Source organism: Gossypium hirsutum, chromosome D12, assembly GCF_007990345.1.
Source record: "Gossypium hirsutum isolate 1008001.06 chromosome D12, Gossypium_hirsutum_v2.1, whole genome shotgun sequence".
NCBI classification, from domain to species: Eukaryota; Viridiplantae; Streptophyta; class Magnoliopsida; order Malvales; family Malvaceae; genus Gossypium; species Gossypium hirsutum.
The window spans coordinates 7,665,952-7,678,739 of NC_053448.1; the positions used below are offsets into that span (position 1 = coordinate 7,665,952).

General features: G+C 36.4%; 2 protein-coding genes across 3 annotated transcripts; both read left to right on the top strand.

Annotated features, from left to right (window-relative positions):
* Positions 1-4,644: 4,644 nt before the first annotated feature.
* On the top strand, positions 4,645-8,959 carry LOC107945286 (protein SUPPRESSOR OF FRI 4). 2 transcript variants are annotated; one of them, XM_016879239.2, is made up of 7 exons: positions 4,645-4,993; positions 5,780-5,880; positions 6,625-6,751; positions 7,008-7,387; positions 7,487-7,641; positions 7,740-7,793; positions 8,558-8,959. In XM_016879239.2, exons 1-7 carry the CDS (start codon positions 4,800-4,802, stop codon positions 8,627-8,629), a joined length of 1,083 nt encoding a protein of 360 aa, XP_016734728.2. In that variant the 5' UTR covers positions 4,645-4,799; the 3' UTR covers positions 8,630-8,959. The 2 variants fall into 2 exon arrangements, with proteins under 2 accessions (XP_016734728.2, XP_040964303.1); XM_041108369.1 differs by having other exon boundaries at positions 6,628-6,751.
* Positions 8,599-12,250, top strand: LOC107945285 (UDP-glycosyltransferase 43). The gene is made up of 2 exons (XM_041108368.1): positions 8,599-8,740; positions 9,081-12,250. Exon 2 carries the CDS (start codon positions 10,514-10,516, stop codon positions 11,993-11,995), a length of 1,482 nt encoding a protein of 493 aa, XP_040964302.1. The 5' UTR covers positions 8,599-8,740; positions 9,081-10,513; the 3' UTR covers positions 11,996-12,250.
* Positions 12,251-12,788: the final 538 nt, after the last annotated feature.

Below are 12,788 nucleotides of genomic sequence, written 5' to 3' on the forward strand. Positions count from 1 at the left end.
CGTTTTCCCCATAATTTGATGAACACGCACAAAAAACCTCGCTTAATAGAGGTTCTCCTTGTTTATTTTTCATTACATATACCATTACTTGTTAGAAAGGAAATAAATTATCAAATTCTCCTCCTCAATATTTGAGTATTTCACAAGAACAAAAAAATGCATATTGATCAACAAAAGGGATCACTTTTTAGATTCTATTATCATAAATGTATAATACTAATTGTGTGCGTGTGTGTGTATGATAGAGATACCAAAACATGCACATATGGGTTATAGAGTGCACCATTGATAGCACAATTGGGTTAAGATTTCATTGATCATTAGAGTAGATTAAAGACTAACAAAAATACTTAGTGACATGAATTTCCACATCATAAGAATATGCTAGCTGAAAGAGCACAAATACAATAAATATTATAGGACAATGATACTAAACAACCAACACTTTAACTTTCTTTCCAAAGCAATCTCTAAGTCATTGTCATTGTCATTGTCATTGTTTACTTAAAATCCAACTCAACTTGACAACATTTCTTTTTTCTCATCTTTTGTTGTCAAAGCATATCACTCACTAACCCACCCACCTCTCTTCCGATCATGACATACAGAAATGATCGAAGATTTGCAATGATTCCAAAACACGAGCAATGAAACATATAATACTCTACCCACCCACCTCTCTTCCGATCATGACATACAGAAATGATTGAAGATTTGCAATGATTCCAAAACACGAGCAATGAAACGTATAATACTCTTGGTAGAATGCGAGATACATAACGCATTCAAATTGATGTTTTATGCTACTTTTGCGTTAATAAGTGAATTAGTATGTTTTATACTGCTTTTGAGACTCGGGTTTTCCAAATGCGCCATAGGGACCCTAATGGATTGTTTGAGTGTTGTAGGGAGTCGATGGAGGCCCGAATGCAAAGAAAACATCACCTAGAAGGGGGATATCGTGATATCGAAGCATGAAAGTTGTGATACCCTTGACAATGTTGAAACGAAGAGGATTGAGACTACCTACAGTGGTATCATGATACCAGCCATAGGGTATCATGATACCCAAACACCAAGGACTTCCCTATTTCAAGACTAACAAGGGTATCTAATCGTCGCCAAACGTGCGAACGTCTGGGCTAGAAATACTTCAAAAAAAAAAGATATATAATAAAGCAGCGGTTTCTGCAAGTATACGGGTCAAATTGTAATATAGTAAGTTCTACAACAAAACACTCCGGGAAATATTCCGAGGATCGTATCCAATGAAAATTGAATTAAAAAAAAAAACTACTTTCTACGCTAACAGGGCTAAATAGTAATAATCTAAAATTATAGTACGAAAAAACAAACCACAATTAATAAAAAAACATAAATTGAATAATTATAAGAAAATAAATTGACAATCAAAATTACTCAAATAACAAACCGAAGATTAACTCACATCAATGATCATAATTAACTTCAAAACTCGGGTTTTAATGAATTAATTACTAACTAACTCCTTATTACCTCTTGGCCTCTAACTAATTAATTAATTAACAAAAATCACTTATCTCTTGACCTCACTAAAGGTGCTCATGGGTCGGGTCGGGCCGGGTTCAGGCCGGGCCCATAAAAAAATTTTGGCCCGGCCCGAAATATGGGCCTAAGATTTTGCCTAGGCCTGGCCCGGGAAAAAAATCATAAGCCCGGGCCCGGCTCGGCCCGGCCCGGCCCATTTTTATTTTAAAAATTTTAAAAAATTAAAAAAAGTATTTTAAAAATATTTTAAAATTTAAAAAAAGTATGTAAAAAATATTTTAAAATTAAAAAAAATAAATATATTTATTATATCGGGTCGGGCCGGGCCAGGCCTGGGCCGAAAAAGTGGTGCCCGAGGCCGGCCCGTTTTCTAAACGGGCCTCGTTTTTTTGCCCAAGCCCATATTTCGGGCCTATATTTTTACCCAAACCCTCCCATATTTCGGGCGGGCCGTCGGGTCGGGCCGGGCCGCCCGGCCCATGAGCACCTCTAGACCTCACAGTTTAAATAGAGATAAATTAAGAGATGCTCGGTAAATTATTCTCTCAACCTAATTTACCTAGATTGCTTCTTAGGGTTGTCAATTCTAAAGTTTAAGCATGCATAATCTAAGTCAATTTATTCTAAGGCAAACCTTAATTCGTCTGTTAATTATTCCTACATTCGATCGTTAATCTCCCTAAGGAAATTAACCACTCATGAATCTAGATGCAATTTTCCTTAGATTTAATTTAAACATGCAATAACAATAATTAAACTAAAAAGAAGGGAAAAGAGAAATCGATCCGATTTTGATAGTAGACGCACTCGGAAGTCGAAAATCTTTTAACAGTCATCGAGACAGCGCTAATTGCAGTTGAAAACAAAAAAGAAATTGCCTTATTTTTTTTTGAAGCAAATAAGACTAAAAGTTTTAGAGTTTACACTTAAAACTTAATATATATATATTTATATTGAAAGCAAAAACTTAATATATATCAGAAATCCTATCACAAGCGTATGCGTGTGAAAATCGCAAATTTAGAACACAAATGTGTATTTAAAAATAACATACAATAAAAATGAAACGTATGGTTTGAAACTAATTAATTCATATACACAAATATATAAAAATTTAGAACACAAATATACTTATTAAAGTTTCAAATTCAAATGGTAAATGAAAAGGTTTTATATGCATGGTGTCCTTGGTTCAAATTTCATTATGGATAAATTTTTATTGATTTATAAAAATACTAAAAGATGAATTCACCTAGATAATCATGTAACTTACTTTTCAAATAAAATGATTTTTTAATAACCCCTAACTGAGTTGGGACCCAGTTGATGGGTGAGACAAAGACTTAATAAATTGTAAATATAGATACACAAATTTGGTGAGAGGAAATAATTTATGTTAACAGTTAATTTTTTAAAGTTTACTTAAGCCTAGTTCGTATATTTTTCTCAACCAAAAAATGGAATTGGATTTATTTTTGAAAGATATTTTATTATTCTCTTTAGAAATAGAATGCTTTGAGTGATCCATTTAATTTTTTGTTTCTTTTGAAGTTTTTCGAAACAATTTTGTTTTTTCTTTTAAAATTGTTAAAACTATAAAACTTTTCGTTTTCAATTTTTTTATTTTTTTAATTCTTTAAAAATAGGCTCAAAAAATGAACGCCATTTTTGAGGAGAATCGAAAGGTAGTTCAGTTTCCATACCCAATTTGTTAAAAAAGCAAAAATAATTCTAGAATTATTATTGGTGTATCCATTAAACACATATTCAATCCTTAGACATGTTAGTTTTAATTCTATTATTTAAAACCATATAAAAGTATGGAAAGACAAAAATGACATCAAAACAATAATAACAATCATTTAATATGAGGGTATATTAGTAATTTCCTAATCCAGTTGGTAACCCGTGACATCAACTCAATCATGGGTTTTATTAATAGTAAGCACAGAAGTATAAACATACAACTTATGTTAATAAATTGTGCATATTAAATTAAAAATGTATTAACCATTATTAAAATGGAGTTTTAGTTGAGTAATAAATTTAATGTTTTACGTGGATTCAAATCCCATTAGTGTGGATTCAAATCCCATTATATGCATATTTATTTTTATTTTTATTAAAATGAAAAGATTAAAATACTCTCGAATAATATGACTTATTTTAATTAGAGAAGGACATTTCTGTAAAAGAATAATAGTATAGATATAGATAGACAAATTTGATGAGAGAAAAAAACCATGTTAGAAGTAGACCTGTCCATGGGCTGGGCGACCCGGCCCGGCCCGACGGCCTGCCCGAAATATGAGAGGGTTCAGGTAAAAATATAGGCCCGAAATATGGGCTTGGACAAAAAAATGAGGCCCGTTTAAAAATGGGCCGGGCTCGGGCTCAACTTTTTTGGCCCGAGCCTGGTCCGGCCCGAATATAATAAATATATATTTTTTAATTTTAAAATACTTTAAAAATATTTTTATTTTTTTATTTTTAAAATATTTTTTTGTGTTTATTAAAAATCGGGCCGGGCTCGGGCTTATTATTTTTTCCTGGGCAGGGCCTGGGCAAAATTTTAGGCCCATATTTCGGGCCAGGCTGGGCCCAGGCCTAAGAGTTGGGCCAAAATTTTTTTGGGCCTAGCCCGAACCTGGCCCGGCCCATGGACAAGTCTAGTTAGAAGTTAAATTTTTTAAGTTTAATTGCTTTCTGTGGTAAAAAATTTGTTTATAATCTCATTAAACATAGGTTCAACCATTAGATATGTTAATTTTAGTTCTTTTAATTTAAATCTATTTAAAAGTATGAAAAGATAAAAATACCTTCAAAATAGTAATAGCAGTAATTGAATTAAAGGGTATATTAATAATTTTCTAACCGAGTTAGCCAATTCAGTCAGAGATTTTATTAATAGTATAGATATATTGTAGAGATATTTTTGTAAATATTTCGAGAAATTTACCACCGTTCCTGACTATTTGTTCATTTTCACCCAACCCAGACGATTACAATTTAGAAAGTAGGGCCCAAGTCCAAACGAGCACAGTAATAAGTGTGGGACCCACCCGACCCATTTGGCCAATTGACCAATTTATATAATATGAAATATAATGGAAAAATAGGTTATAAAATTAAACCCAAACCCAACCCATCCATCGATTGTAAAGAAAAAAAAAAGAGGGAAGGAAGGTAGGAAGGAAGGAAGGAAAGAATTAATAAAATAAAATAAAAGAAAATCGCAGATCAGACAGAGAAAAACCCTAACCTAAATCTAAATGGGTAAGAAGAAGAAAAGAGTTCCGTCAAAGGTATGGTGTTACTATTGCGACAGGGAATTCGATGACGAGAAGATCCTGGTGCAGCACCAGAAAGCCAAGCACTTCAAGTGCCATGTCTGCCACAAGAAGCTCTCCACCGCCGGTGGTATGGCCATCCACGTTCTTCAGGTTCACAAGGAGTCCGTCACCAAGTATCTCCTTTTCCTTTACTATTATTATTATTTTTTCTATTTGCTTCTCTATTTCTGTTCTTTCTTCGTTTTCCTCTCTTTTTAGGTTTCCGCCCCTTCCCCCCCAAATCATTGTTTTCAATTTAATTTTACGGGGTATGATATCGCTTTTCGCAATAGGTTTATATTATTTGAGCGTTTCCTTTTTCAGTTGATCAGAAACTTAAAAAGAAGAAGAAATAAATACACGATGAAAGAAAGTAAAAACTTGTTCCTAAAGAAAAAAAATCCTTGTTTTTTTAGATTTTTCTACGTGGCCGATGCTAATAAACAACATTTTTTTTTACTACGAGTAATTGTTTTCTTGGCAAAATGTTATCTAAATACCTTTCTTTTTTGGATGAACAAACCAATTAGGAGAAGTGGTAACACAATGAAATCTATATTAGTTCTTTGCCCCGGTTTTTGTTTATCTCTAGAAGTTGTTGTATTCTGTGCACTTTCTGTGCACAAGATAAAAAAGATAGAGAACTTCAGTTAGATTTTTGTCTATATTAATTAATAATTAGAAGCTGCTGAAATGATTTTAAAATAAAGTGAGTAGCCTCTATCAAATTATTGCATTGCCTTGCTTCTGAAAAGTTGTCTAAGAAGTTCTACTGCCTGTTTGAATCTAAAGTTTTCTTTTTTTCTGGAATGCACCCAACATTTCAATTTTTGATAAGCTGTCTATCACTTGAGGCGAACGCCTACTATTTTATTTTACAATGAACTTTGCATTATATTGACAAGGTAGTTCTTTTATAGGGTTCCTAATGCAAAACCTGGCAGAGAATCGACTGACATTGAAATATACGGAATGCAAGGAATCCCGCCTGATGTGCTGGCTGCTCACTATGGAGAAGAAGGTAAACATATTGATGTATCATTTATAACCATGTTCCACTTCAAATGATGGCACTTGAGTTGTTTCACATACATGTGTTATGTACCTTTGCACACTTAAATGCCATTTACTTGCCACTACTTCTCTTTGACTGTTTTTTGCTTTTCGTTTTCTTTTTCAGATTTCCTAATGTAGAAAAAGCAAGTAGTAAATAACAAATCGTATGTATTCGTCAATAAGTAAAACATGATAGATGTGCATTGGTCTAAACCATGCTTTATGGCTTTTATAAAGCTTAATTTTCTTATAATATTTGCTAAAATTACTTTTTGTTGTTGCACCCAAACATTGCTTTCTCTTTTTTTCTTATGGAAGAATTACTGATTATTAAAAAAAGTGGCAGCTTGAAGGTGCCTTCTTAAATATTATTGTAATAACATAGGTGAGTATAATCAAGTATGCATTTTAAAGTTGAATAGGGATGCACGTTTTTGTTTAAAAGAAGAAATAAGGATGCAAATTTTCTCTTAAGCAAATCACTTTGCAGGCAGAAGTATGCTTATAAAATGAGTTCTGCAGTTTTCTGCAATTTTCATGAGTTTCCTTTATGTGAAATAGTATTTTATTGCAAATAATTTCTAGATGGACTTGTGCTTGGAGTGTTCACATTATAATTGCAAATATTTTAATTAACAAGTTTGATGCTGTTGCATATTGACTGTGATTTCATATTTGCTATTAATTCATAAAATAAGATTTCTTGCAGAAGAAGAAGCTCCATCAAAAGCGGCCAAACTGGATATCCCATCTACTCAGCTTGTGGGAGGATTGATGCCAGGGCCACTTGGTGTTGGATATCCTCCTCAGTCAACTTTAGGAGCAGTGCAGCCAATGTATGTTCTCTTTAGACTTTTATCCTAGCAAACTCTGTTCTAGATATTGTTAAGGTTTTGGGTTATGGAATATTTAGAATTGGCGTTATGTAAGAATAATAGACTTTTTTATGTCATTGTTACTTACATTTTGTGGCTTTGTTCACGTGTGTATATGTATGCAGCATTTCAGTTTGCAATTTTAAGGATACTCTTCTTCATCTTGAAAAGTTGTTAATGTAGTTAATCTAGCAGTTTAATGTGTTCTTTGCCTCAGGTATAATGCTGCAGTGCCTATACCTCCTGTTGGTTGGGCAGTTCCACCTCGTCCACAGCCTTGGCTCCCACAGCATCCTGCAGCTTCAGTTCCTCTATCTGCACCTATGGGATATGTGCAGCAGCCATTATTTCCAGTGCAAGGTGTGAGGCCTCCTTTGGCAGTGCCTTCAACATCACCTTCACTCCAACCTTCACAAATTGCTCCACCTGGATTGCCGGTGTCAACACCTACACTTCCTGTATCCCAACCTTTGTTCCCTGTTGTCAATAATAGTGTACCGACTCAAAGCTCACCATTTTCTGCTTCTTTGCCAACAAGTGTTCCGGAAGGAAAAGGTTCAATTGAAGCGCATTCAAGTGGTAGTGCTTCTCTGACAGGTAGCTATCACCTTCTTCCCTGCTGTTGTACTTCTACTTAATTTTGACTTAACTTGCTTCCTATTTTTGTAACTTCTCTTTTTATTTGCTTGCTTATAGGCGGAGCTGGAGGCAATTCTCATTCTTATGCCTCTGGTCCGAATACTGGTGGTCCATCTATTGGACCACCCCCTGTTATTGCAAATAAAGCTCCTGCTATCCAGCCAGCAGTAAACGAGGTTTATTTAGTATGGGATGATGAGGCAATGTCCATGGTCAGTTCCTAACTTCTCTTTAGTTGTGTTTTTATTTGCCCTTTTCTAGATTATGGTTGCAAAATTTTATTGAAGGATTTTATTTTATATACTTGCAGGAAGAAAGAAGAATGTCCTTAGCGAAATATCAGATGCATGATGAAAATAGCCAGGTAAGTCATAACTATCTCTCTAGTACACGGAGTTGGTTTGCACATCTAACCAGATGAGTAGGCTTTATGTTTCATGTTTTCAGATTCAGTTGTTTATGCACTTGTTACCTATTTGATAAGGTATTTTCATGTGATTCTGTTATTATTATTATTATTATTTTTAACTCTATTCCATACTAAAAAGAAAACAATTTGTGAAGAATCCATGAGCCTTTTAATCAGTTATTCCCATTAATTGATGGGCATGCACTTTTTTTTTAAAATATGACTTTTCCACTTTGCAAGCAATTGTCTCCAACTGTTTGGGCCTCAATATTTAAGTAGGTATTATGTCATTTTCTTTTCTGGTGTTGGTAAGTGCAACTTTGACAAGCTTGCTGCAACCCACTCAAGGATTTCTTCCGTCTAGCATTGAATCCGGTTAAGAACAGAGTATGTATGTATGCTTGTATGTATGCATGTAGGTATGCATGTATGTATGTACATGATTCCTTAAACTTTGGATTTTATTCAATGCTATTCATTCTCCCTATGCTTGATTTCAAAGTGTGGGGTTTGGGTGGAACAAGATGATACCCAACAGATTTTTGCTCAAATAAATAGCATTGATCGTGAATTCAGACTTTTCCAGGTCAGCTTCTTTCGCAAAGTTTGGTATCTTTTGCATAGGACCAGGACCAAGCTTCTAACGAATTAAGTTCTATCCAAGTGAGGGATTGGTCATGGTTCCTGTCTGATCAGTTTCATTTGGATTTTGGTTTCAGATGAGCTCTATTGATGCAGCAATAGACAGAAGGATCCTGGAAAGCAGACTTGCTGGTCGAATGGCATTTTAGTTGGGAGGAGAGGAATGCGTCTTGAGAAGTTCTCTTGGGATAAATGAGCATGCTTTTGTGATTGCACTTCTTACATGAATTGGAAATGGATTTGGGTCAATCAATTTTTAGGTGGGTATGGCAACCAAGGAAGATGTATTTGTGTTGTATTCTTTTGCGAAGTGATGCAGAAGAGAGAAGATAAGTCATTGTTTTTTAATCTTAAATTTTAGTTTCTCCAAGAAAAAAAAAACTGTTAGGATATAAATTTTGAGTTATTATCATTGTGGATTGGTTGCTTTCTAATAGGATATTCATTTGAGTTTATTATAGATAATGAATTTTATTGAAGGAATTGGAATGTGATGATATTTGAAGAGAGGCCATTTTTTATCAAAAAATGGAAGAGTATATAAATGTATTATTTCATACATGCATACATAAGGCGGTCAAATTTCTTTTTTCTTTGCAGGTCCCTGTACTTTTCTCTCTCATTTTGTAATCCCGAGGAGTGTTATTTTGCCACTGGGCGGTGGCTGCAGGGCCGACCGTTGCCCTCCCTGTTCCTTCTCTTTCTCTGCTCCAGCCAGCCGGCTGTCAACCTTAGGGCCGACTTCGGTCCCCCCTTTCCCTTCTTTTCTCCCTTTTCCTCTTGTTCCAGTCTGACTTTTCTTCGCTTCCCCTTCCTTGCTGCTACTTTTGTTTGAGTCCAGTGTGGTCTCCGGTTGGGTTGCCGTTGCAGACCATGTCGGAAACAGTTGGCTTTGTTTCTCTCTTGCCACCCTGTCTCAACCTTCACTTTCTTCTCTCTCCTTCCTAGTACCGGCCACCCGGGTTTTACCGACCTTTTGTTTTGGTTTGATAATTTTGGCCTTGGGTCTTCTTGTGGTCCCTCCCTCGAAGGAAATTTCTGGAGTCGGTTAGGACTCACTTTTCTTAGTCTTCTTGTGGTCCCTCCCTCGAAGGAAATTTCTGGAGTCGGTTAGGACTCACTTTTCTTAGATCCTATGTGACTCGACTCACTCGAGTTCTTTATGATCTGCCTTCTTGAGGCCTGATTGACTTGTTTTTGTTTCTCGTTTGATGTGATGGTTTAACATTCCGAGCATTTTTGGTGGCTGACGTCTTTTGTTGGAGCAGAAGCTTTTGACATGACTTGTATTTGTGGTGGCGGCGTTCTTGCTCGGCGTTTGTTCCTAGGATTAGACGGTTTTCCGATATGGCTTGCCTTTTGCCCAAGTTTCATATCGCTTTTCTCTAATTTGTTCATTGAGCGGATGTTTCAATGTGGTGAAACTTTTTGCTTTTTTTTCTTTGTATGAATTACAAATCAATGGGAAAAAAATTCTAGATAATATGCGTTTGGAGAAGGTATTTAACTTAGTAGCTGTTTTAACACCCAATCGTAGCTTAGGTCAAAGAGTGTATGAAAAATTTATTAATCAGATAATTATTTTTTTATTTCTAATTTAATCATTAGATTAATAAATTTTTCATGTTTTACTAAGCACAGTTTAAGTTGGGGATTGAGGTTTAATCCGTTCATTTTTTTAGATGTCTCGCTATTTTGTGTACGAGTCAGGTACTAAAAGATTCCCTAAATATCTACTTTAGTAACGTGTTTGTAAAATGTATGAATTATATTAAAAGTGTCTGTAAAGGAGACTCGTTTGTTGAATGAATTATATTAAGTGTCTGTAAAGGAGGTTACTCCTTATTATGTTTGTCTGTAAAGTAGTCTAGGAGATAAGTCATGAACATTCCTTCATATTTGAATAAAAAAAAAAATGAAGGTGAGCTTGATCTCTAAATTCTGATATATACGGCTTTAGTTCAGATATATCTTAGCATGTGATGTGTACTTGGTGGTAAATAGTTAAAAAGCTAAGACATAGAAGGGTGGGCATGGCCATGGATAAATATGAGGTTGTCTTTATCTCCACTCCTTTGATCGGCAACTTGGTTCCTACTGTCGAATTTGCCCACCACCTGACTCGTCATGACCCTCGCTTCTCTGCTACCATTCTCATCATCACGGTGCACGAGAGACCAATCGTCAACCTTTACACACAATCACTTGCCACTGCTGCCTCTCATTCTCAGTCGCATGTCAATTTCATCCATCTACCTACCGTTCAACCTCCCACTCCTGATCAGTACCAATCTTCTTTGGGTTACACATCCCTCTTCATAGACAAGCACAAGCCCCACGTCAAGCATGCCATCTCCACCCTCGCCTCAACTACTTCTGTTGCTGCTTTCTTTGTTGACATGTTTACCACTTCCATGATTGATGTTGCCCAAGACCTTGGCATTCCTTGCTATCTCTTCTTTGCTTCTCCAGCCAGTTTTTTGGGGTTTATGCTTCATTTGCCAGCGTTGGCCACCCAGCTAGCTGCCGACTTTGTTGACTCCCACTCTGGGTTAATCGCTCCCAAAGACTCCGCAATTGAGTTGATCGTCCCCACTTTTTCTAAATCCTTGCCCCCAAGCGTGTTGCCGTCCAGTGTGCTAAAGAGAAACAAGGATGGCTACTTCTGGTACTTAGAGCACGCACGCAGGTACACGGAGACAATGGGTATCGTAGTAAACACGTTTCTTGAACTGGAGCCCCATGCCATTGAGTCGCTCTCAATCAGTGGGTTACCTCCAGTTTACCCAGTGGGTCCGATTCTGGATCATGCTGGAGCTTCCCAATGGCACCCGGATGGAGCCCAGCTACATGATTCCATAATGGAATGGCTTGATCAACAGCCTCCCTCTTCAGTGGTATTCCTCTGCTTCGGGAGCATGGGGAGTCTTGAAGGACCCCAATTGAGAGAGATCGCAATTGGGTTGGAGCGTTCTGGGTATCGATTTTTATGGTCCATCCGCGAGCCACCCAAAGGCAAATTAGATCTCCCAGGTGAGTACACCAATGTAGAGGCTGTTTTGCCGGCGGGGTTTTTGGATCGGACGGCTGGATTGGGGCTTGCGTGCGGGTGGGTTCAGCAAGTGAGAGTATTGAGCCACCAAGCAATTGGAGGGTTTGTATCACACTGCGGGTGGAATTCCATATTGGAGAGTGTATGGTACGGGGTTCCTATTGCAACATGGCCAGTGTATGCGGAGCAACAAATGAATGCATTTGAGTTGGTGAAAGAGCTGGGGTTGGGTGTGGAGATAAGGTTGGATTACAGGGAGGGCAGTGATTTGGTGGTGGCTGAGGAGTTAGAAAGAGGGTTGAGGCGTTTGATGGACGGAGAAGATGAAGTGAAGGCCAAGGTAAGGGAAATGAAGAGCAAGAGTAGGACGGCACTGATGGAAAATGGTTCCTCCTGTAAATCCTTAGCATCCTTAATTCAGGAAATCAGCGGTAGAATACAAGGTTTGAAGAAAGATTGTTAGCTACAACTTCTGGTGAAGAAGCAGATAGTAAAAATGGAATGTTTGGAGTGCCCTCCTCCCAAATAAGGGTTTTTAGAAATATATACAGGCTTTATCGGAGTTAGGTTTCGGGTTGGCTTATTTTTATTATAATTGTATAATAATTTGTCTACCACCTTGTCGAAAAAGAGTTATAAAGTGACTCTTCTGAGACAAACTTTCACGCGTGAAGTGTGCAATTTGGGACTTACTATATAAGAAACTTTATTGAGCAAATTTTGTTGTCTGATAGTGTGCTACAGGAGTCAAAAGTTGTATTGCAGAATACAACAAATCATATTTCCCGTAAGTAAAAATTTATCTGCCACCTTGTTGAAGAAATCAACGAGCTTTAAAAATGACAGTCGTGATCGTAAATTAGCAAATTGTTAGAAAATCGAAGGTCGTGATTGAAAATCAACGGTAAGAATAAACTGTGATAATAAATCAACGAGCTTTAAAAATGACAGTCGTGATCGTAACTCAGAAAATTGCTAGAAAATCGAAGATTGTGATTGTAAATCAACGAATCGTAAGAATAAACCGTGATCGTAAATCAGCAAGCTTTAAAAATGACAATCGTGATCGTAAATCAACGAATTGTTAGAAAACCAAAGGTCGTGATCATAAATCAGCAGACCGTAAGAATAAGTCGTGATTGTAAATCAACGAGCTTTAAAAATGACAGTTGTGATTGTAAATCAGCAAACTGTTAGAAAATCGAAGGTTGTGATTGTAAATTAGCGTATTGTAAGAATAAGCCATGATTGTAAAT

Excerpts from the sequence above, each read along its gene's own strand:
- LOC107945286 (XM_016879239.2), top strand. The coding sequence starts at position 4,800 with ATGGGTAAGAAGAAGAAAAGAGTTCCGTCAAAGGTATGGTGTTACTAT. Across the intron at positions 6,752-7,007 it reads TTAGGAGCAGTGCAGCCAAT|GTATAATGCTGCAGTGCCTA; the intron begins GTATGTTCTCTT and ends TCTTTGCCTCAG. Across the intron at positions 7,794-8,557 it reads TGCATGATGAAAATAGCCAG|ATGAGCTCTATTGATGCAGC; the intron begins GTAAGTCATAAC and ends TTTTGGTTTCAG.
- LOC107945285 (XM_041108368.1), top strand. The coding sequence starts at position 10,514 with ATGGCCATGGATAAATATGAGGTTGTCTTTATCTCCACTCCTTTGATC.